The following is a 25942-nucleotide window of genomic DNA, read 5'->3' as shown; positions in this document are numbered from 1 at the left end:
GGATGAATTACTTTTACTATTCACCTTGTCTTTATGACATTAGAACTTACGTGGCATTAGGAGAAAGGAGAACACAACCACCTCTCTCAGAAAGGCAATGTTTGTAGTGGAAAAAGAAACACTAAAGGGGCTTTGGGGTTGGGGTGCAAGGGAGAGAAGTCTAGAATTAGTACCAGATGCCACCAGAAGCTAACGACCCGACAAACACCGCCCTCATAAAATAAATTCCTTAAAAAGGAAGCAAATGGAAATATAAGCTAGTGAAAGAATTTGCAGCAGCTGCCCTAAAACCATTTCTCACTTCATAAACAGGTCTGGGTTGGTCCCTTTTTTTCTTTTTCCTTTTTCTGGCCTTGGTCTCATTGCATGCCACTTCTCCATCCCATGTGCTCCCCTGCTGACTCCTCCTCCCACTGTCAGTGCTGGATGCACTTCTTGCCCTGGTGGTCACAGCAGCAGTACTCCATGCAGTCACCCCTCTGAATGGAAGGAGGCTCACTCAAAATATCTGTTCACTGTCTTGGCTCAGCATGTTTGTCCTCAGTGCTGATGTGGATCAGTTAGATGCAGTCACTGAAACCAACATGGTGCCCTCTTCCATGATAATTTCTTGGCAGCTGGCCAACATGAACTAAAGTGCTAATGACTCTGTTTTCCAGTACCTTCTGCTCAATATGCTGAAGAAGATATGTATTTTGGACAGCAGTGGCATGTAGCATCTATGGAGCTTGGAGTTCTTTAGCACCACTAATGAGACACTCTCATCCTGTAAAAGATGGTCAGGTTTTACCTGCCTTTTTCAGACATAGAATGAAGACTCAGAAACAAAGACTTATTTCCTGTACTGCATACCCAATACTCAGCATTGGACCTGGGAAGTCATGCTGATTCTTAACTCTTGTCTCCTCCCTTGACTCATCAGTCCTGTAAGGGATGCCATGTCATAACAGGGAGTAACTAAGGCATAAAGGAGTAAAACAGCTTCCTTCACATCACCCACCTCCACTTCCTCCAGCTCATACTAACACACATGAATTAAAAAAATGAGAAGGTCACAGGCATGTGATTTAAATCCCAAAAGTATAAGATCAAAACCAGCAAATTTTTCAAAGTTAGATCAAATCCACCCTTTTGGGGCTAGTGCTTTTTTAAAATCAACTCTCAATTATCCAAGATATTGTGTGCATATTCAATGACATTTTATTTCCTGCTTTCTTATTGCATTATCCAGCTCTTTGATAAACTCATTGACCTCTAACACAATCCAAAGGCAAACAGAGCCCATTAATGGTGAAGAGATTCACAGCAGTCATTTTGGCTAATAATTAGCACCACTGGTAACACATGCAAAAAAAAAACGTGCTCTCTGCTGGGCCATGAGTTCCTTAAGGGCAAGGTTCTTATTAATCCAGCAGCACAGAGACCTGTGTCTTGCAAAGAGCAAGTGCTAGTAGATGTTTAATAACGAGTGATTAAATGGGGCAAGATGGTTGACACATTGTTGGGTAATATTTTGTATTTCAGATCCCGTCTCTTACTATGTAATTCAATACTTCTTGATAGGTATTGACTTACTTTGCTATCTGTAATACTAACATATTTAACTTAGCAAACTTACTGGGTCTGCTGCAGCCAAGCCTAGGTGAACATAAAAGTGGATAAGAGGGAATGTTTCTCTCTAGGAAGCAAGCTCTACTTGGGAGACTTAGTATTTAGGAGACACTCAGATACTAATTGCCTTGTAGATAAGAGATTGAATTAATTAATTAATTAACAAATTTATAAACAAGAAAATATATACATAATACAAAATAGATTAAAAGAAATGTTACGAGGTAGTTATTGCCATAATTTCACTAAGAGGTTTAAATGAAGATATCTGGAGTTTTTTTTTTTTTTTTCTTTCTTTCTTTTTCTTTTTTGAAAAGGAAGGCCTTCTAGAAAGCTCAACAAATAGAAGTGGGAGAACTAAAAGGTAGAATGGCCAACAGCAAAACAGAACACTGAGGGAGTGGCCCCCGCCACTGGCAGTAGAACAGTAGAAGGAAGTAACCTGGAAACAATGAGACTCTGTGAGAAGTTGGGTGTGGTGGTGCACACTTATAATCCTAGTGACTGGTGAGGCTGAGGCACGAGGATCTAAAGTTTGAGACCAGCTTCAGCAACTTAGTGAGGCCCTAAGCCTCTTACTGAAACCGTCTCTCAAAAAACAAATAAACAAACAAACAAAAATGAAAACAGAAGGGCAGGGGATGTGGCTCAGTAATTAAGTGCCCATGGGTTCAATCTCTGGTACCAAAACAAACAAAAGACCTTATGAGATATGGACCATTATTGTCCCATATAGAAGGAGTGAAACACTAGGGAATGAATAACTCACTTCAGTCAACAGATAGTAAATGATGGAGCCAGGATCTGAGCCCTTTGGTCTAGTGCTAACACTCATATTGTTTCCCCATGGCAGGCAGGCGACACTCTTCTTGCCCCATTGTGTCCTTGCAGCTGTCTGGGTCTAGGCCCAGGCTGGGTCTTCTTGAGCCCTGGGTAATTTATATAACCTCCTATTCCTGATTGGTTGGCCCTAGCGATTCAGGAAGCAGATCTCTGCTGAGAGGATGTCTCTGAAAGTACCTAACACGATGTCGGATATATGATAGGTATCCAGTGAGTGTGTTTCCTCTTCCTGTTAACGGGCCACTGTACAATCAGCCTATGCTGATATTCCGTGGTGTGTACTTCTGTAACTGAGCCTGTATCAAAATATTTTCATACCAATCATTAAACAGACATAGTGTTTTCTGTCATCTCAAATACCCAGGCCCTTCATACAGGGCCCCCTTGGACCTCCTTGTGATCAGGCATCTGGAAGGTCCTTGCCTGACCATCAGGGGTCTCCAGGATTCACTTGTAAGCTTTCCCCTGGGTCTGTGGTGATAGTTTGGGAATCAGAAGTACTGTTTGGTCAGTAATTTGAGTACCACCCTCTTCTATTCATTTACCACATTTCCAAAGCTCTTGAGATCCATTGTCCTCTTTATCCAATTCTATTTGATTCTTCTGGAAGGGCCATAGAGAGTTGTTTAACTGTTACTTATTGACTATCCTTGTTTGTTTCTAATGCCCCTTGATTCTAACTAATTCAGAAGAAAATGGTGTGTGAAATGTAGGTTTGAGAAACAATTCTTCTCTCTGGTCTAGGAGGCTTTCCCAGAGTGGGCTGTGGAGTCATTGCTGCTGCCTATGGCTTCTGAACCAGTGCTAAGATGCTTCTGTTTCTGTCATCCCCAGCTGTGTCCGTCGGCCCTGTGGGGAGCAGGGCAGCTGTGCACCATTACTGCTTGATCACGTGGATGTGGTGAACTGTACCTCTAGCGGCCCCGGTCACATGAAGTGTGCTATCACCTGTCAAAGGGGGTTTGCCCTTCAGACCAGCAGTGGGCAGTACCTCAGGCCCATTCAGGTGAGTTGAGAGCCACAGGTAGTAAGTGATGGAGCCAGGTCTCCTGGAGCAGGACGCTATTCAAATTTTTCTCCCTGGCTGGACGAGGGAAGGGTAGGTGTTTGTGAATCATTTGAAAGGAGAATGTGGGGCTCTAAAAAGCTCAGAGAAGCATGTCTTAATGGAAAGGGGGTATAGAAGAGCGTGCATAGCTTTCATGAACTGGGATGCACACATACTCTGTAGGTGGGCAGTGGGTATTAATACTTTTTCTGTTCTTCTCTCTGGTTTCTATCTTCCTGACAGAAATTATTTTCCCTGCTTTTGCCTTAGAGATGAGAATGCCATAGGGGAGAGTTGTCTATTAGGTGATCTTGGTTGTAAGTGGCTTGTCTGTGGTACATTGTCCCCTACCTGCCCCAGCCCTCCTTACCAGAGGATGGACCCTTACAGCCTGCTCCTCCCCAAAGCATCAAATCTGTTACTGAGGCAGAGATTCCACCATGGTGCTGGATTTGGCTGAATTTCCTACGTTTCTACAAGCCCCATTCCAAGTCTCTGCAGCACCAGTTCCAGGATTGCAAGGTAGTTTGGAAGTAGTGGAATACATTGGTTAAGAGCAGGCTTCAGGGACGGATCTGAATGAAATTTCAGCTCCACTCTGTATTAGGTATGTAACTTTGGATAAAAGCAAACAAAATAAAACTCATCTCTTTAAGCTTGTTTCCACATTTGTAAAATCATTGGAACAAAAAGTACTCATCTCTTTGAGTCATTACAATGAGTGGCTGAAAATCATTTAAAAGTTTTCTAGTAAAATGATCGGCATATAGCACTCTAGTATTCAGCTGCCATTATTTCAAGCATGGTAATGAATTCCCAACTAAGAGCTTAGTTAGCTCTCCATCCTTCCTTCAGAGGGTTTATAAAACTATAGAAATGACCTGTAGAAAACATGGCCATGTTTTGGTCATGATAGAGATCATGATCATCCTTGGGAACCTTCCAGGTTCATGCTCAAACAGAACCAAAGGATGACGGTGCTTGAGGAAAGATGTTATTATCACAAGAAAAGAATAGAAATGTGATTGTTAGATATCAATGGTTTAGAAGATTGGAGTGGTTTTCATTTTGTGCCATTTGATTGCTTAGCTGGTAGTGAGCATGTAGTAGCATTTCACTTGCTTAAAGAGCATCAGAATGTAAAGACACAATCTTGAGTTACAGAGGGTTCAGGTTCTGCCTAGAGAAAAACAATTTTAATGAACCTTGAGGTACCAACTTCACGGTCCCGGATTCTTTGGTTAAAAGGCAGAGCACTTGTCACCTGTTCTTAATTCATCTCCACTCAGGCAAAGCTATAAAATTAAGATATAATTTAAAAGAATGGAAAAAGGTAGGTAGTGAATACACTTGTGTGATAGATAAAGAAGGAGAGAGAAGAAAAGCCACTATTTGAGGTACATACAAATTAGAAGCCCATCCAAGGCAAAATGTACAAAGCCAGGGAAAACCCAGGCAATAGATGCAATGTTCGAGAGCATTTTTTAAATGATTAGTGGCTTCTTGTGGTTTGAGCCAGATTTCTTGGCTAAGTGTGTCGGGGCAGAACCTGACTGGGAGGGGAAGCTGGGAGCTCAGCCTTTGCCAGCCACTGGGTGGAGTGAGCAACAGAGCCCCTGTCACCTGAGGCTGCCCCAAAGAAGGGAATTGCACAATCCCAGCTCCTGATCACAAGACAGTGAGGATGTTTGGTCCTTGTTGACACAAGAACTGAAGCTAAACAGAAAAATATGTCTGGCTTTGAGTTGGGTTCTTCAGGCAGGCAACAGGAAAACATTGGGGTACAGGGAGGAGCAGCTAGCCAGGAGTTGATGCTGGGGTGACAGGTGCCTTTGGCATACATTTGACCTTTGGCTTTTGGTTCCACTGTGGTCTCTTGGCTGGCTGAGACATAGAAACTCCCCTCTCTGTCTCTGACCTCTAACCCAGTGTCCAGAGTGACTGTTGGCTGTGATTTTTCCAAATAAGCCAGGTTCATGTTCACTCCATCCCCCCGCTGTGGAAACCTTCTTCTCCCCCAACACCCCCAACACCCACTTCTCCACCAACACCCCCCATCCCAGCTGCTTCAAAGTTCTATCATCTGTCAAGGCCAGTCTCTGTGCTGTTTCCTCTGTGGAACTTCCCAGCCTGTCCCTTCCTGCCAAGGCTGGCAGCCCCACCTCCAGCCCCTGTGTGCTGCCCACTCCACCCCACACAGTACCATAGGATTTGGCTTCACTTTCACATGTTTATGTTTTCTTCCTTCTGAACTCCAGCTTTCTACTTCTTTTATTTTATTATTTGCATTCTTTATATCATATTTTCTCCAATAAATATAGAAGTAGGTAGCAGGGTATTTTATAACAACAACAACAAAATCCTTAGCATTTTCCTTCTTTACTTCCTTTCTGACTTCTTCGTTCCTTTTCTCCTCCTTTCCATTCTTTCTCCTTTAGACACTTTCTTAGCCACTGTTTTAACATACAATCTGCTCCCCCAGTGGATTTTAGCTCCTCGATATCATCTAGTTTAGTACAGGACTGGGCCCTTGTGGGCATTCACTCATACTTATTCATGAAGCAGCAGCCCCCAGGAAATGACTGGACTCTCCCAGTTAACCACAAGGTACCTGTGTGCATTGACTGTCAGCTCTTTTTAGATACTATGCACCATTCTCAGGGGAGGTAGTTATTTTCAGTAATAATTTCAGTTTGTTTATTAATAAGTATGGCAAAAGGAATCAGTTGATATGCTTGAAAGTGGGATATTCGAGAGAATTTAATGCTGGATACAGGGAGACCATAGGAAATGGTGCAGTTTCCCAGGGTAAAGGGGCTCAGCTGTCACTCTTAGACCTAAAAGGTTATGCAGGGAGCAACAAGACCCACAGAGAAAAGGAGCAGAAGCTGTATGAAGGGGGAAGCTGAGTGACGGGCAACCCCCTCTGTCAGAGGGAACAGAAGGTTTAAACATGAGACTTCCCCTCCTCTCTCCCTCTCCAACCTCAGCCACTGCATACAAGGGCAGAACCAAGCACAAGTCAGAGGCAGGAAGTCCACAGGGGTCAGTGTTCCTGGTTAGTGTCCCTGAGGCAGAGAACAGATCTGGCAAATCAAGGGGAGATAGCCAATCATGATGGCCTGGAGGAGCATTGCTACTTCATGGTCCTCTGATATGCAACAGGCTCCTGTCAGCATCACATTAAAAACAGTGAGGCAGAAACAGGGAGCAAGGCAGAAGAGTTTTACCTGTTTTAAATGTTTGGACAAATGATCATTGGAACTTTGCTGAAACCTGTGACCTTGACAGAGACAAAATCTCTGTTTCTAGAAGGAGATTCTGCTCACATGTTCCTCTGGGCACTGGAGCCAGGATGTGAGCTGTGCACCCCTCAACTGTGGCACTCCTGACTCATCTTTGGTGAACTATGCCACCTTCTCCTGCCCGGAGGGCACCTATTTCCTGAAACGCTGCTCCATCTCTTGTGTCCCACCAGCCAAGCTCCAAGGTACTGCCTGGTCAACCAGCAGCTGTGTGCAAGTTCTCCTTGGTCCCTCACTCTTTGGGGTAGCTTGAGGCTCTCTGCTTTATCCCCACACCCTTCCCATTTGCTCCATGGTGACACCCCCTCCTGATAACAGAAAAAGCCCCAAAGGGCACCTCCTTTCTTAGTCCTTTGTTCAAAGTTAAAATTTGCAGCTATTCTATAGATTTGGGTTTTGTTCTATTTTCTAGATGAGACAAACACAGTTATGTCACTTTTCCCTGACTATACCACTAATTAGAGATGAAGGTGGGATGGAACCTGTTCTCACTGACCCCATGCCTTGCTCTTTACCTCACCGGGCTTCTTTGGCATGTCTAGCCATTATTTGTGACGAATGCAGACTTCAGGCCCTCCTCTGCGAGATGCAGATGTTGTCGGACTCAGGTGGGCTGGGGATGTTACTTAGCCATGGATTGCGCTGGAAAAGCAGAATGACACAGAGGCCTGAGCAGTGTGTTTCAGTACAGAACTCTGCATCCAAACTGCTTGCATTCAAACCCTAACTCTGCCCCTTTAAGCTTGGGCAAGTTATTGAACCCCACTTTCCTCATCTGCACAAGAAGTAATAACAACAGACTATTTCATAGGGTCATTTGAGGTTTGAAGTTTACACAAGCTAACAAATGTAAAAGGCTTAAATCAGTGCCTGGCATTGATAGCCACTGTAAAAATGTCATCGAGCATGATTTTCATGTTGTCATTGCTGTTTTTTTATAGTCTCTAAGTTGGGAGGGAAGTCAGAAATTGGTTGATAGCTTTTCTTTCATTCAAATATTTATGTGACCTCTGTTCTATATAAGAGAGAGACCACACTGGATTCTTTGTCCTATGGTAACAAGACAGGGTGATGTTCAGTGTGGGATTTTAGAGATGCCGCTCCCCAAGGAATACTGTGTCTGTTGAATAAAGTAACACGTTGGTGGGTTTTCATTCTCTCTGCTATTACCATCTTCTTGGACTCTCCGTTCTAAGCACCCTATGCTTCTCTTTCCTGGAACCAGGACCCAGCCCGTGGCTGACCTGCCTTGAAGATGGACTCTGGTCTCTCCCCGAAGTCCACTGCAAGCTGGAATGTGAGGCTCCCCCTGATATTCCCAATGCCAACCTGCTGCTGCCTCACTGCCTCCAGGGCAGCCACGACGTGGGCAGCGTCTGCAGATACGAGTGCAAACCCGGTTACTACGTGGAAGGGGGTGTGGAGAGGAAAGCCAGGAAGTAAGTGGCAGTGCCGGGGCCTTCAGTCTTACCTGCCCTCCCTCCTTGTTCCTCTTCCCCATGGGTCAATCCCAGAACTTTCCTTTGGAAATCACAGAGAGCCCTCTGACTGCCCACTGTTGGCCCTGTTTGCTCTCAGTACAGTCCCTCCTCCCCTGAACAGGAATGTTCTCCAGTCACAAAGGCAGGTGACCTTCTGGGTTTTCTTCAAGATATTCTCTCCGTAGGAGACTCCAGTCTCATTCAGGTGCTTTTTGAAGAATGTCTGCCCAAGTTGCCATTTTCCTTGCAATAACGTGTTGGGCCCCCCACTGTCATGCATGTCACCTGTTGCACTGCCTCTGTCAGTCAACTTACAACTAAGGGGCAGGGGGACTGCCTGGCCTGGTCCCCATCCAGACTCTTACCAGGTGTGTGATGGTCAGAAGGTTCCTCCTCTAAGTTAGTTTTCTCATCTATAAAATGAAGATGATGATGAAGGCTACCTGATAAAGCTGATATAGGGATGAATTGAATTAGTGCACGTAAAAGAAAACAGGGAGCTTATTTTTAAACAGACAAACAACACATTTTAGTTGTTATTATTGCTGTTATGGTATTTCCACTTTCTCCTCCTTGAACCTTATGGGTGCTCACTCCTGGAGCCATAGCCAGGGGCCCCTCCTCTACAGGCCTGGGGGATAAGAAAGAACAAAGCTTTAAGGCATAATTTAAGAAAAAGAGCTTTAAGAGTCATGCTGAGGTTCAGATCCCCAACTCTTCTTTACCAGCTGAGGAACTTCAGGTGAGTTGCCTAACTCTTAGGGTCTCGATCACCTTTGTAAATTTTGTATAGCACCCACATCAGAGTGATGCGTTAAGGATTGAGATAATGAGTATCACACTGGGCCAGCTTGAGCCACCTACACAATGGTTTCAGAAAAAGAGGCTTTTTCTGAACAAATAAAAAATAAGCAACAACAAAAAGCTTTCAGAGAAAAGAAACTCCTTGTATTTAGGAAGTAATAGGTATTCTTTCTCTATCATTCATAATATAAGCACAGGAAGAAATTAAATATATTTCTTACCCAGGATTTAATTCAAAGCCTGACCACAGTTTTTTTTTTTTTTCTTTCAAGTTGTAGATGGACACAATACCTTTATTTTATTTATTTATTTTTATGTGTGCTGAGGATTGAACCCAGTGCCTCACACATGCAAGACACAATACTCTACCACTGAGCCACAACCCCAGACCTCACAGGATTTTTTTTTCAAGAACTAACAAAGCCCAGTCATACCATACCAACAATGCCAGGAGATGCAAACTTGACTTGTGAACTTGACTTCTCTAAGGGGACAGAAGAAAATCAGGATTCTTACTATCCTACTGCCTGGTTCCCATGGGACTACCATTTTAGTCTGGGGCCTGTGGAGCCCTGACCTTTCCCAGGGCCTTCCACTCCAGGAAAAAGCTCAGGCTCAAATTGGAGAGAGCAGGCATCCTCCCCACCTGTCCAGCAGGTGAAGAGCCAGGCTGACTGGAACACAAGCCACACTGATGAAAAATTCATAGGAAGTGGCACCCTCTGCAGCAGGGGACTCCAGCAGGTGCAGTGAATAGTTTTTGACAACCAAGAGCACATCTGCAGGTGATTTTCCTAGGATCTAGGTGCCATTTGCATAGACACACCTTGCCAGGCAGGAAGCACACAGGAGTCTCCGGTGAGATTGGTATTACAGAGAGCCTGAGGCTGCTGTTCCCTGGCTTCTCCCAGCTCTCTTCTTGCCTGCCTGTTTACATAGTGGCAGCCCCTGGGATCTCTGCAGAACAGTGCTGTGAAGAATTATCTACGGGGACAATAATGTCTCAGGACAGGAGGAATTGAGGGTCAAGAGGTGATTGCCAGATTTCTGGGCCAATGGCTGAGCTCTATGTTGGGGAAAATGAGGTTTCACCCAGAGCTCTGGTTGTTCTGCCTGTCCCCAGTCAGGGGCACTTGAAGGCCATATGTGGACTCAGCTTTTCTGGCTGTGAAACTGGACACTTACATCGCAACATCAGCATCAGTGTTGGCTTAAACATTTACATTCGCGAGCACTGTGCTAAGGAGAGATTAAATTATTTACTGTGCTGTGTAAACTGATTAAATCTTAGTTTACACCTGTTTATATAGCAGGCAACGAATTGGTAATCAGAAGTTTGCAAGTCGGGTGTAAATCACTGTCCCTTGCCACTTGTGTTTACCCAACACACTGTGCTGGCCTTGTTTCTCCCATGTGGGAAAAGCCCAACATTGTACAAATGGGGCCATAAGATTCTTCCTGGGATTTGCATGCATGAAGAGAAGAAATGGAGAAAAGCAGGCAGGGCATCAATTCAGAGAGAGCAGGGACATGCTAATTTTATGCATTTGTACAATGTAGTGTGGAGAAAAGCCCTATTACTTTATGGTTAGATTTGCAACTTGTTGGCATGACTCTGAGCAGCAGAGTCAACATCTGTGTTGGGTCTTAGTTTTCACATTCATCATATGAAGGAAACAGCACTGTTTTGAGACTGAAAGTTGGGTAATGTATTGAAAGCATTTTGTACAACCCTGAAGTTCACTGCATATACTATGCCAGGTCTTACTTCTTGTTTGTTTCTTTTTTTTTTTTAAATACTTTTTTAGTTGTAGATGGGCACAATATCTTTATTTATTTGTTTATTTTCATGTGGTGCTAAGGGTCGAACCCAGGGCCCCACACCTGCAAGACAAGTATTCTACCACTGAGCCACAGCCCAAGCCCCCTTGTTCATTTCATTTTAAAAGAAAAATACACAGAGGCAGGCTCTTGTGAGACCATCGTGGGCCACACCCCCCTTCAACCATTTCATCTCACACCCAATTGCCCTTCTTCCTCGCTGTCTCTTGTCAATTTCTTTTCCTGGCTTTCCCCCCATGCCCATATTTTCCATTTTGATGCTTCTCTGAGTTCTCTTTTCTCTCTTGACATAAATAATTTTGAGGGATGGATTGTGGTTCACATACTGGTGATTTCTAAATGCTTACCTGCCACCATAGATTCTTGCCTTTGAAGCTATGAGGTCTGGAAGGCCAAATGCCTGCAGATGTGGCCACTGGGACATCCCAGCTGCCTCTCAAATTCTTAACTACATAAAACAGACCACTTAATAATTTCTTTTTTTCATTTTCTTTATTTTTTTTATTTTTTATTGATTTTATTTTTTTAAAATACATGACAGCTGAATATATTAAAATTTTTATTACCCATATAGAGCACAGTTTTTCATATCTTTGTATAAAGTATATTCACACCAATTCATGTCTTTATATGTGTACTTGGTTTTTTTTTTTTTGCATTACAATTCTTATTACACATATATACCACAATTTTTCATGTCTCTGTTTGTATATAAAGTAGGTTGACACCCAATTCATGTCTTCATACATGTACTTGGATAATGATGCCCATCTAATAATTTCTTGCAAATCTGGACATCTGGGTTCCACGAGGCTGACAGGAGCCCTGGGGCCTGTCACCTGATTCTTCGGTATCTCTCGCCCTCATCAGTCATGAACTCTGACTGAGTGTCATTATCTTACTGACTCACATATATCCCTAGCTCCCTATCCCTGCTGCCACTTCTCTATAATGGGCCACTATCATTTTCCATTTCTGATGTGATATTTGAAGGAAAATAATAATGTCTTCCAAAAAACTCAAATTCAATTATGGTATTGCCCACATAAAACTGAATAAGCGTCCTCTCTGCCATTCCATTTAGACAGGGAAAACAGCTTAAAAGGAAATGGCTTCCTGTCGTGTGTGATCTGTGTGGGCCTTGCTTACCTCCCCAGCTTAGCTCTCACTGCTTCCCTGGGGCCACTTCTTTCCAGTCCCACACACTCCTTCTGGACCTTGGGCTTCACAGCTACTGAACTTCTTTTGCTCCTTTTGAGAAGCTTTGTGGAGCATGCCTCGGGGCCAACCCACAAGCTCTTCCTTCTGCCCAGAGCTCTTCCCAGTAGTGGCCTTTTGCCTGACCAATTCTACTGTCCTGTGTTTCGCATGGGTAAGATTTTTGTCCAGGAGCCTACCAGATGCCCCAGACTGTAGGAACAGCTCCTCTGTGGACTTGCACAGCAAACAGATCTTCCTCAGTGACATCAACCACCCCCTGACTGCCAGTGTTCCCGTTGCTCCTTCACATTCTTCAATAGACCATGAATATTTTGCTTCACATTATGTGCCCAATACTCAGTGTGCTCATAGGTTGGAACTCAGGAAATACTACGTGGATGGAGGAAAGCACTGCATTCATAAAAAAAAACCCAGGGTAGGATTTTGATGTGAAAGTTAATTTCAAAATGATGGTAAAAGAAAGAGACAGATTCTCATCTGAGTTGGTAAAGATCTTTATTTCAGGTGCTTTAATGGGAAAGAAAACTTTAAAATTTTATGTGTACGCTTTTCTTCTAGTAATTTTTGCAGTATCAGAGAAGGAATGGTCATTTCTCCAAAGACAATTTTAATTTCATTTACCCACAGACATTTACACTTGATGAGCACAAGCTAATAATAACAGAGGAAGGCCAGTGCTCTCAATTCACTACATCAGCCGTCCTCACACTTGGTTGCACATGAGGATCACCCAGAGACATCTTAAAATCCTGCTGTCTAGCTCATGCCCCAGCCAACAGAGGGCCCTGGCTTATAGTGGTTCCACTTTATGATTTCTTGACTTTTCCGTGGTGCAAAAGTGATGGTCATTCATTAGAACTGTACTTCAAGTTTTGAATTTTGACTTAGCAGTCTGTGGTAGGCACCGTGGCTTCCTATCAGCCCCATGACCAGAGCCCAGGAGGGTGACTGTCTGGATATGTATATGTCTATATATATGTATGTGTATATATATATATATATATATATATATATATATATATATATACACACACACACATATTATAAAGGGCTTATTAACCCATCCCAAGTTCAGGGACATCAGTACATCAGTGTCTCCAGGGGTGGAACCAGGAGTCAGTGTTTTGAAAATCCCCCCCATGTCACTCCGGTGCACAGCCAGGGTAGAGAAGCCCCGGTCTAGTGGAAACTCCATACCTGCTCAGACATTATTGTGGTGAGATTTTGGACTTCCTAACCAATAAATGAATAAAGTAAAAAAGTTCTCTTTCCAAAATTAGTGCAAGAGCTCTTTTGCTTGGCAGATTTTTCCAAGTCACTTTGGGAATGATTTATTTTTGAAGATAACAAAAATAAGGAGAGAATTGCAAAGAGCCTGTGAAGGGTCTATAGTCGCAGGTACACTTTCCTCTTGGCAGCACATAACACACTCAAACCTCCTTTTCCCCTTGGACAATTAACTTCCGCGTACAGGTTTTCATTAATCACTCTTTGTTCTTTCATTATCCTGACTTCCTAGAAGGCTAACATAAATGTGTTTGACTTATATGTTATCAAAAGCACTATCTCCTATTCTCCCTTATCTTTCCTGGCCACAGTGGCCTCTTTCTTATGACATGTTATCTGTATGAGTACAGTTTAAGTTAACCTCATTAAGGCTGACAATTTGACTTCTAAATTATTCCAGCCATCCAGTTTTGCTCAGGCAATCTCTCCTTCGACATGCCATTTGAAATGCCACCTGCAAGGTGCTGGACTAGACAGAGCTGTTTGAACAGAATTGGATGTAGCCATCTTTTCTGAGGTTACCCACAGTATGACCTTCCCAAAGCACAGACCTCAACTTACCTTCTATAACACATCTGCAGATCAAGACTGTGATAGGGAGGCCTCACTCTGTGGGTGTTTTCTGTTGATCTCATGCTTGGTTGGTGAATGCCTTCAGTGGAGCCAGGCCTGCTCTGACTGGGGGCAGAACCAGGGCTGGTCTGGAGTTGGGTGTGCACACTAGACCCCTCGCTAACCCACAGCAAGCTCGTTGGCATGCAGTCAGAAAGCCCAAGCCTGGCCCTGCATTAGTGGATGCCTCACCACCACTCACCATATGCCAAGTATTTTGCATATATAACCCCATTCAGTTCTCATGACAATAATACATTTTAGCTCTAATATAATCTATTGTGACACAATAATATGTAATTTGGCATATTATAATCCATTTTAGTATATGATTATCCCCTATTACAGATGAGGAAACTGAGACTCAGATGTGATTATGACCCTCTGTTTATTGCTCAGCCAATTAATGGTGAGGCTGTGGCTAAAACCACTCTAACTCCAGAGCCTGTGCTCTTGACTAACATGGCTTTTGATCTTGAAATCATTTCACTTCTGTCAGCCTCCTTTTCCACATTCGTAAGATAAAGTCTGAGTGTTCTTTAGCTCAAAAAGTCTGCATTTTATTTTCTGTAACAAAAAAGCTAATTAGAAGAACTAACACTTTGCTCCTACACGATGGAGAGAAATGATATATAGCCAACTTATTATCACCAGAAAAAAAAAAAAAAAAAGGGCCGACATCATTATAACACAAATACTACCCAGGCATAAAGTTAGTAGGAAATGCTGAAGGTGATCTTAGAGTGACTCTAGGAGAGCTCCTAGTCTGAATGGGCAGCCAAAGTTCTATTCTCCTTTCTAGATGGGTTTTGGTCCATCATTCTCTCAAAAGGACTTAGATCTATGTCTCCTCTGAAGATAGAAAGTTAGGAAAAATATTTGAGAGTTGTAGAATTGAGCTTAAAAATCAAGTACTTCCCTACAATTTCTGAAGAAGGCAGTTCAGTTAAACTGCTGACTCAGTCTAAGATTTATCTTCTGGCTTAGTAATCACATAGGCTCTGGGCTTGGTGAGATCTCAATCTGAATTCCAATTCTTCTATTTCTTAGCTCTTTGACTTGAAGAGTCACTACTGATCTGTAGTGAGCATTACTATTCTTATTTACAAAGGAGAGCTAATAGGAGCACTTACAGGTTTTTTTGTGAAGATTAAATGAGACAATAGATACAAAGAACTGAGCACAATTTCTGGCCATATTCAGTTTTAGTCCAGCAGTAACTTCTGCTGTTTTCCACTGCCACCACCACCCCCACCACCATCAGCACCAACATGTCTTCCAGGAGCTTAACACCCCTTGCTGGCCTGGCACTCTTCTGGTATGTTTAACAGGACAGCTCGGCCACATTTCTTACCAGTGGCTGATGGCTCCTATCTGTGGCTACCTCCTGTACTTCAGAAAAAGAGCAGAGAGACCAGAAAGACTGGAACTAGCACATACAGTGGGAAGTACAGGTGTTCAATTACCAGAGGGTGGAGAATCTATTCCTCTGCCAATAAAAGAAACACACACATCAAAACAGAAATTTCATGAAATAATAAAACACAAACACACACACACACACTTCCCTCCCCCAGTCAAAGCCCTGTCTGTGTGTTTCAAATCATGTCACTGTCCACCCAAAGAGTAATCCAAGTGCTACAGTGGCTTCAAGTAGACCATGAAAAGAAAAAAGAGGGACATGGGAGAAAAGAAATGGAAATAAAAAAGCAAGATAGAGCTGGACATACTTCAAAAGTTAGGCTGGGCAAATCAGGCTAGTCTGGAAGGAGAAGCACCAGGGCATGTCCTGCAGATGTTACAAATACTTTGGTTCTTAATTTTTTTGAACAACAGCTCAAGAACTTCTGAGATACAATTGATGTTATCCTTCTATAGGAAGAAAAAAATAAGACTCAACTAATGAACTGCAAATGTGTTACCACACATTTAACAATGGATTTACAACTTTTAAAAATCACTAAAATAATCAAGGTAATGTTTAAGCTCTGAGTCATAACATTGTACACATATGTAAATGAGTAGGGGCTAAGCCTATGCTTCACCTGTGCTATCTACAATTTGCCAAGAAGGATAAACATTTTAATATCTGTGTACACTCTTGCATCTTCGAGAAATGGGAATTTGTTTTCTTTCCATTAAGGCTTTGTCTGGCTTTATAATTAGTGTTTGTAGTAAATATATTCAAAGTTTATCCTGAGAATCTTCAATTCTCTTGCCATCATAGGATAATGTGAGCTTTAAGCTAATTTATTACAGCTTCTTTTGGCTCCAAAATGACTGAACCTCTGCTCTGAGCCTTGTCCATGCAAACACACCTGGGTCCAAGCCAACTTGTGGCTGCAGACTTTGCAGGACTGGCAATCGGCACAAAGACCCTCACTTCAGATACTACTGCTGGACTCACAGGTTTTCTTGTGACCTTTGATCCTGAGCAAGGCAGCACCTTATCATGAAACTCCCTGTAAGACTCATGCTGTCTTTTCTTCCTTCCCCCATCCCACGTGGAAAGCTCTGCTCACCTTGCCTTCAGCCTAGTGGGGAGCATGTTCATGGTGACCTTGCTTTGCTCTGAAGGGATGGGGTGGGGCCAGGCCCAACTGTCACATGGGGGACTCTGGGGCAGCAGAAAACTGAAGAATAAGTCAGGTGGCAATACTGATAGTACCCCACACTCTGCACACAGAGAAAACTGGAGTGGGCTTGGTGAGGGAGCAGATCTTTTGTGGGACATTTCTTTTATGACACACTTTAAATACAACCATTTATATAATCTGATGATGCTTTGAGGGATGTGTGGTTATCTCCATTCGTCAGATGGGGACACTGAGGACAAGAGGTCAAGTAATGGATTCCAAGTCAGGGATTCCTTGGCAGTCAGGGCTGTAGTCTGGTTCAGTTCCCTGGTTCTGCTGCATCTGCTCTCAGCCACTCTGCCACACTCGCCCCTGAAGAGGGTCCTGGTACAGGCACTCCTGCCAAGGGCCCTGTGACTTCTCACGCTTCCTCTTTGGGCAGGGACACTTGGCAAGGAAAATGTTGACCAGCACTCTTCCCTTCATCTCACATCAAGGGCTGTGATGTCAGGAGTGTGGCAAGCACAAGACACACCTGTGTGCTGTCCTCGTCCTTAGGGAGGGATGCTGGCTTTCCAGGTGCCCTGACAACACACTAGTGGGCTCAGGTCTCATTGCTGTGCTTCTAGAGTGGGGACCATGCCAATACCTGTGCTTTCCCACAGAGAAACACTGGCAGTGGCTAGTTGGTCAACTCTGGGCGTGAGCGTGGGTGTATGCCTGCACCTGAGTCGGACCGAGCTGGACTAGGGACACAGCAATACCTGGAAGAATCCTTGTACTGAGAAATTGGTACTGAAACTTTTGAAGATGGCAAGGGATTTCTCACAAATGAGAGAAATTGCTCTCTAAAAATGAGTATACACAGTGTATTACCCTTTTCTGTAAGAATTTTGTCCTACTGGACCCCCACCAGGCTGTCCCCTGCACTGACCCTTCCCCACTACACGAGGGAGGGAAGAAGAGCCAGGAGGGCGGACACACCTTTCTCCATTCACACTTGGCAAAGGCTGGAACCTGTGCTTCCTTTACACCACTGGGCTCTGGTGGGCACCGTTCCTTCTGCCTGGCACACCCTTCTCCTTCTGTACCCAAGAACCACCTCAGACTGCCCCCTTCCTGACGCCCTGCAATCTGAAGGCAGTGTTGCTGCCTCACTTTTTTGGGCTCCCATGGTTCTGGCCCTATTGTAGTATTTACATTTGTTTCTCCAACTGCAGGGCCCAATGCAATGAACAGGCATACACCAGCAACTCATGAATAATTGCTGAATGGACGTATGAATGGACAAACAATTTAATGGTGAAAATGGTGAAGGCCAAGAAATCTCCAGTTTCTCAAACACACACAGATAAGAGTTGATAGTAGGATCTGAGGAGTAAATTGTATGTAGTATGTGTTTCAGTTTAAATCACATGTCTTGGAGAAGCTTCAGATTGATTTCAGTCCAGGGAGTAACTTGAACATGTTGGTAGCAAAAACTATTGTCAGTAATATGCGGAAAGGACCAGAAAGTCATGGAGAGATAGAGCAAGGGCTGCTGATGTTGAAGTGAGAAAGGCTGGGAGGCCAATGGCAGTGGAAGACGGAGAAGGGACCCTAAACTTGGGCTTAGGTGGTTCAGCCTGAGGCACAGGGTGTTACTGCACCTGCCAACATGAAGACAAAGATTTAGCAGCAGAAAGTCCAAAGATAAAAACAAGGAGTGGGATGAAGAACCAATAGTCCCCACTTATAGGAGGTACCTTGCTCTTCACTCTGATGGACAGCTGTATATTACATAGAGAAGAGTTTGGAATGGGACCTTTTGGGTTTTTTTTTTCCTTGAGTAAAAGTGAAAAGGAAGGCTAGAACCAGTGTGTTGGACTGGGTGGCCTGGCTGATGCTACTTCTTGCCCACTGGGAAGGGCTGGGGCAGAAAGTGTAGACCACTCTGAGCAGCCTGGGCTAGTCAGGTCTGGGGTCTGCCTGCTCCTCTTTTAGGATACTGGTGGCTGGAGAAACCAGGCCTGCGATTTGCTAAGAGGAACACTAGCATGGGGCTTGGAAGTGCTGGTGGTTCTCTTTGGGGTGGGTTAGAGGACTATGCCTTCTAAAATGGTCTAGATCAGTTTGTGTCAAACTGCGACCTGCCTAGGAATCACTTAGGGTCTTAAAATGCAGATTCTGATTGAGACACCCTGGGACGAGTCCTGCAATTTCTTTCTATCCAGCTCCCAGATGACTGTAGCACTGCCACTCTGCACAGCCGCTCTGAGTGCTAACTGTCCAGTCCATCTGCTGAGCAAAGAGGTTCTTTACTTTCAGTTCAGAAACTGGCCATGTGTCAAGCCAAACACTTAACCAGTTAACACTTCCACTGCTTTTTTAAAAAAAATAAATGGTGAAAGTTTAATGTTTTGATATTATTTTCTGGTACAATTTATATGCAGAAACATTTTTTGGATAATACTTCCATTTCTTAATCTGTGTAATAGGAATAATGCCATTGGCTTCTCTCCCTTTCATCTCCCTTTGAGGGTAGAGCACCTGCACAAATGCACTAAGGGGAGGTAAAGTATGTGCAGCTCCATTTCTAGGGACAGCATAGCTTTCGTCCTGGGATATCAGACTCATTGTGGGGTTTCATCCTGGGATATCAGACTCATTGTGTGGCTGTGATAGCAGACTCATTGTGGCACACTGACCATTTCCATAACCCCAGGCAAGTTATTTTAATTATCTGTACCTTGCTTACTTCACCTATGAAATAAAGTCATTCTTTGGTTGAACCAAAACTTATCGATACCTATTATATCCCAAGCATTGTTCTGGACACTGAAGATCTTTAAATAAGGTCACCAAGCTTATATTTTGGTAACAGGAGACTGGCAAGAGATGAGAAAAGCCAAAAGCAAAACAATTATAGATTACACATTCTATGGAAGGAACAATGATGCTTTGACTTAAAAAGCAGTTATAAGTATAAAATAAGGATGCTCTGGGGTGGTGAAAATTATTCTTGATAGGAAGAAAGAGAAGGAGCTAGTCAGGAGAATAACAAAAAGAAAAGGATCACAGGCAGAGAGAGTGGCACTCAAGTCCCATGGAAGGAAAAATCTTGGGTTGTATTTGGAATTCTAAATCCTGAGTGTGTGAGGTGCATTAAAGAAAGTGATTATGGCATGGAATGGGGACAGGGTGAGGTCATACCAGGCAGGGCTCACAGACTAACATGAAAAGTTCAGATTTTTATTTTTCTTGCAAGCAGAAGCCACTGAAATGTTCTACGCAAGGAAATGACACAATCTAATACATTTCTTTATTTTTATGAAAATTCCCTCCAGTTGGTACTTGCTGACTAGATGGAAAGAGAGCCAGAGAGGACAAGTGTGCTGTCCAGGTGGAAAGTGAGAGATGGTAGCTCATGGTGACATATGTGACTATGGAAATGTGGAGGTATTGGGACAAATTCCAGAGATATTTGGGAGGTGACAGTGACTGGACAAATTGATGGATTACATTAGATCAGACGGGACTCAGGAAAAGTAAGATTGAGAGAAAGGATGAAATCGGGATGTCACCTAAGTTTCAATTTTGAGTGACAAGATAAGTAGTGGTGTCATTGACTAAACTGGGATGAAGGAAGAGGAGCATATGTAGAGAGAAGGGAATCGAGCACTCAGATGATAGTAGTCCCTATAACACAGTGTGGGCTTGAGATAAAATTATTTGATATACATTCTTCTATACAATGACTCTCTGAAGTGCTCAATATTTTTTTCTGTTGTTGTTACTATCCATGAGGGACTGCCCACTGGAGACACCAGATGCCCTTGATTGGCAAAGACATAATTCTCTTGGACTCAACCAATCATCTGTTTCTCTAGTGGAAAATAAATATTTCTTTTGAAAACTCTTTAGTGGTGATAAAAGAATGGGGTAGACTCATGTGTGCTTCTAAGCAACATCAATCAAACTTGCAGCCAAGTTTTGATTACAAGATCTTTTTTTCTGGCAATGATGTAAAAAGTAGAAAAAGCACAGCTGGATTTTCAGCACTAGGTGGATACCACAAGTTCTGGAAATTGGAAAAAGCACCTTCTAACTTGGAAATCGTGCTGATTTGTCTGGAGAAGTTAGAGGGAAAATAAATACAAGCCTTACCCTAACCCGAACTCCTCATGCTACCAGTGGCAGAATGAGTAAGAAGTCAGAGAGTGAGGCTGCCCAGCTGGCAACCCTGCCCAAAGGTTGGACTTAGCAAAAACCAAACAGGGTAGTGACTGACTTGCTGGGTGACTGATTTGAATCTCTGTTTTTCTCACTTGGGGCCTATTTTCACTAGCATGGGAAGGAGTAGACGGTTTACCAACCTAACTGCATATAAAAAAAACTGAGGCAGGGGATTTGGTTCAATAGGCTTGGCAATCTACATTTTTAAATAGCACCTATGGGATTCTGATGGGGCTGGTTAACAAATTTCACTTGGAAACCATTGGTCTAAAGGTTGAGGTATTTTTGCTACAACTTGAAACTTTGGAATCTATTTTTGATTTTGCTGGTGACTTGCTGGCTAGGTGATATTGGGGAGCTCACCTACTTGGTTACCAATGTGCAGTTTCCTGCCCTTAAAATGAGATATTTTAGCTTCCCTTGTTTCACTGGGATTAAGAATGTGTTACCCAAAAGATACTTGGAGTGAGCTTTCAGAGAAGTCTTGGAATCTCTGTCCTGGTAAGGGCCTGTCTTGCATTGGCCTCGTACACGAAACACGAAGGCAGCTGTAGCATTGCTGGAGATCTAAATAGGGCCATGGTTGCATCCTGGACAGTTGGAGCTGCTATGGCAGAATACCACGGAGTAGGTGGTTTAAACAATGAGCATTTATTTCTTACAGGTCTAGAGACTGAAAAGGCCAGGATCAAGGTGCTGGCGGACCGCTTATTTGATGGCACTTTTTCTAATTCGCAATATCCATCTTCTTCTGTGCCCTCTCAGGACAGAGTGCAGAAGGCAAGCTCTTGTGTCTCTTCTAGGAGAACTAGTCCCATCTTCATGCTGCACCCCCACCCCCCTGGCAAAGGACTCTCCTCCTAGTACCATCACCTTTGGGTTTGAATTTTACCACATGAGTTGGGGAGTTTTGGGAGGGGCACAAACACTTGGTCCAAAGTTCTGAGTAGCTGAACAATATCAATGGTGCGATTTAGACTTCAGTCTCCTTCAGCAGCCGCAGAAGGAAATCAAACCTCCTGAAACCAGGAACCATCTAAGACACTCTGATTTCCTGATATGGCCAAAATGGCCAGAATAAGCCCTGGCACTCATACACCAAGCTCCATATCGTGAGTCTCAAGACTGAGACTGTAAGAATCAGCAGGTGGGCATCAAGCAGAATGAAACAGCCCTTGCTATTGGACCTTGAGGAACCAATTAGATGCCTTGGAAGAAGACTGAGGATAGGACCTACAGAGAACCCCTCAAGTGGAGAGAGGTAGAGGCTGTTGGAGAGATGTTGATACAAGACCATCCTCTTCACAAGGGGGTTAGAAACTATGAGGAAGGAGACTCCATGAAATTGAGGGGGCATAGGAACAACTGTGGAAAGGAAACTGGATCCTTAAGGAAAATGATCTTCTAAGGAATCAGAACACTCCTCTCAGCCTCTTCTCATTCCCTCCCAGGTGCCCCCTCTCTGGCCCAGAGACCCCAGGGTGAATTGTGGTGCTTCTTTTTCTACCATGTAAGAGTCTCCCTCCCAGTCTTGCCAGTGGTTTCAGCACAGGGCCTGTCACATGGTCTGGGTACCACCCAAAACACCCAAACTCACTCTTCCCCATCCAAGCTTGATCTGTCTGCCCTCACCCCTGAGGTTATTAAACTGGCAAGGAAATATATAAAATTGGCATTCTTGAATGATTCCTCACTCTGGGCAAGGAAAAGAAGGACTATTTCCATGGTTGAAGTGTTCCAACCAATTTAGAGAAAAATATCACATGAAGTAAAAATATTATCATCCTGGCCAAGCAAGGGTTTTCCTTTATAACCATGCTGACATGCAGGGATTTTACAGCCTCGCCTCTCCCCTGGTGACAGCGGTATTGCCTGCTCTCTCCAGCTGGGGGATGTCAATTCAACAGAGGTAGGGGAAGGATTTCATCTGGGGGAGGGAAAGGAGAGAGTAGAAAGGAGAGAGTCCCCAGGAGGGTTTAAACTCTGTAGTGTGAAGGAAGAGTAAATATCCAGTTTAGGAGAGGGCCAGAGGGAACCTTATTACAGTGAAAAGAATTGCAAACCCCTCACTGAAAATAGATTTGAGCAGAAATTTTAAAATGACACGTTCCTTGAGAGAAAGAAGCCATTTTTAAAGAATACATAGTGTTCTGTTTCATTTGTATAGTGCTCAGGAGCAAGCAAACCTAATCCATGCTGTGGAAGCGTATTGCAGAATACTGTGTGCTGTGGGTGTTGGGGGGATGCTACAAGGGAGAATTCTGAGGGGCTGAAAATGTTCTGCATCTTGACCTGAGCCATGGTTACCCACCTGTATTCACATGTAAAAATTCCTCAAACTGTATACTAAGATGGAGGTGTTTTTCTATATGTCATTTATCATTCAGTTCAAATTTTTTAAATGAATCTTCTTTTGCCACATGTATGGATATAGCCTTGGGACAGAGAATATCCGGAAGGTTCAACAGGATGGGGATGCTATTAATAACCACAGCAAACCATAGAGCAAGGTTGGAATGGCCCCATCCTGACACAGCGAGGGACCTTGAGTTTCATCAGCCGACAGACCTAGGTCCACATCCTGCCTTAAGGTTTTACACTGGGTCTTCGAATAACCTTTGTTTCTCTCAGTCTCAGTTGTCTTCTCTAAAATGTGGATAATAACATGTACCTTTAAGTATTCTTTGGGGGATTCAAATAAGTAATGTTCATAGATATTTTCCCAAACATGTGAAATATAGACGAAAATGCTATTTGTTATTAACAGTAGATACATGTTGACATGGACTACAGTGCTAAAGAACCCCAGTCATAAATCATATATATATAAACTAAAATATTCCTGAAAACAAGGGGAAGGCTTTAAATAACTAGTGATAAATAAAATACTCCACTTATTTCTAAGTAAATGCTATTAAAATATCCAATTTTTAAAATATTTCATTATTAAAATTATTTGAAATCAAATGCATTCTGTGATATGTGATCTTGAAAAAGGAACTTAACATCCCTCTATGTGTTTCTGTCTATAAAATGGGTATTAGAAACACCATTTTATCTGAAGTGTTTTGATGATTCAGTTTATGTGATGTGTCTTACAATGGGTCTGATGCTGTTAATTTCGGTTCAATGATCAATTTCACTAATATTTATTTAAAGTCAAATACAAGCCAGATATTATTTTAGTTCCCAAGAATAAAAACAAGAATAAGACACAGCTTCTGCCCTCTAGAAGCCTCTAATTTAGTGGGAAAGACTGGCAGTGGACATTCATAAGCCCATATTGGTGTGAGAGACGGGCACACGGGGGACAGCTGACAGGTATAAGTTACAAGCATGCATGGAGGGTGCGCATATTTAAACTTAAAATGACACTAAAAACTAGCACTTTTAAGGCTACCATGTGGTTGAGAAAGACAATGGCCACAGGGTTATTTATATTTTAGGATCACAAGCTTATCTATAACCAGTAGTGTTCAGAATCGGGTGGATATGTTAAAACAGGAAAACTAGAAAGCACCTCCAAACTTCAGTGAGTCAGAAGCAAAGTGGAACAGAATTTGTGGTGATGAGAACCCTAATTTTTGGATTCCCATCTACCTTCGACACTGTCTGGTTGAAGGCCATGTCTGTGCGTGGGAAAGAGGGGAAGGAGGGGGAAGGAGGGGTGCTTCCTCCAGGACTGCATTGAGTTGTATCTGTTTGGGGGAATCTGATGAAAGGTTCGGCCCCTTTCCAAGGAAAACTGGACTTGAAAGCAATCAGAGTAGCTGCAGTAATGTTGGGAGGTTAGTCCTTCCAAAGGCAAGGTGGGGTCTCTTCTAAAAACATATTCATCTTACTGCACCTTTTCTCCTCTCTGAAGAGATAAACATTTTAGCAACTTCAGCAATTAGGTCACCATTCCAGCACTGATGATCCCCACTTCGTGTCTGATTCGTCCCCTGAAAGTGTGTATGATAACCTCTTCTGTATCCCACATTCCCTGTCATTCCCCAGGGTACTTAGATGTGAGACTTCTCCATATGAACATCTCAAAGAAACCCCAGCTATAGGCAATCTAGATGCTGCACTAGTTACCCAACTTCCATGAGAGTAATACGTCTAGTGTCACTCTGCAGCATCTACTCCCACTGCTAATCCACGAATGTCACTATTTTTAGCCTTGTGACTTTGAGACTGGACTGGTGTGGTGGGACATTTGGCTGGCCAGGACCATGTGCCCCTGCCTGTTTGCTAAAGCTTGGCTCATATTGCTGAGGATCCAGTTTTCCCATGACTCCTTGAGGGATTCTTATAGGCTGTTTTGTTTCATGTCTCTTCAGCAAGTTCCTGAAGATACAGTGCCTAGAAAGTGGACTGTGGGAGCAAGCCAGCTGTACCCCGGTAGTGTGTGAGCCTCCTGCTCCTGTTTTTGAAGGCATGTACGAATGCAGTGATGGCTTCAACCTGGACAGTCAGTGTGTGCTCAACTGTAACCAGGAAAGTGCGAAGGTAATGAAGGCTCCTTGAACTTGGTTTTGAATGAGGCTATAATCTGATCTTGATGACCATGACAAAAATATTGAGCAGAAATTATCCCAACAAAGATTCTTCTATCCCAGAAAGGTCCAACAGACAGGGCCTTACTAATTGAGATTACAAACAAGGGTGTTGATATTATTCACAAGGGGATAGAAGGTACCATGTTTTTGGAACATTCTTTTCCAAGTTCAGAACTTCCTCTGGAATAAGAAGAAAAACCTGATGAGTAAGGCACCAGGGGACATTCCAAACAGTTCTGGGATCCTCATTTGGTAATGCAGGCTCATCTCATGCATGGCCACTGACATAACTTGGCTAGGAATGCTAGCTTATATGTTTTTTAGCAGAACAGAGTCCTGAACAGAAACACAAATTCCTCGGCAAAGCTCAAAGTGTTGTTTGACTATTATCCTCCCTAGGATTTTGGCACAAGAGGTCTCAAATGGAAACCACAGTCTTATCGTGGTTGTGTGACTAAAATCAATTTTGTCTTAGAATCTTTTCAAGCACCACACACATCCATGAGACAGGAAGTCGAGCAGACTTCCTAGGCAAAGATCAATGGCTTGGCTC

At 43.3% G+C, this 25942-nt stretch overlaps 1 protein-coding gene across 1 annotated transcript in view; it reads left to right on the top strand.

The window, feature by feature from the left end:
* Positions 1-25942, top strand: part of Pappa2 (pappalysin 2) — a 236353-nt gene that overhangs the window by 162190 nt on the left and 48221 nt on the right. The window contains exons 14-17 of the mRNA XM_076831977.2: positions 3289-3460; positions 6815-6992; positions 8033-8246; positions 25171-25339. Of these exons, the coding sequence (XP_076688092.2) occupies positions 3289-3460; positions 6815-6992; positions 8033-8246; positions 25171-25339 (733 nt within the window). The remainder of the gene's footprint in view (positions 1-3288; positions 3461-6814; positions 6993-8032; positions 8247-25170; positions 25340-25942) is intronic.

This window comes from Callospermophilus lateralis, chromosome 13 (genome assembly GCF_048772815.1).
Source record: "Callospermophilus lateralis isolate mCalLat2 chromosome 13, mCalLat2.hap1, whole genome shotgun sequence".
NCBI lineage: Eukaryota > Metazoa > Chordata > Mammalia > Rodentia > Sciuridae > Callospermophilus > Callospermophilus lateralis.
Note: the sequence above shows the minus strand (reverse complement) of the source record. Positions and strands in the feature narration are given on the sequence as shown.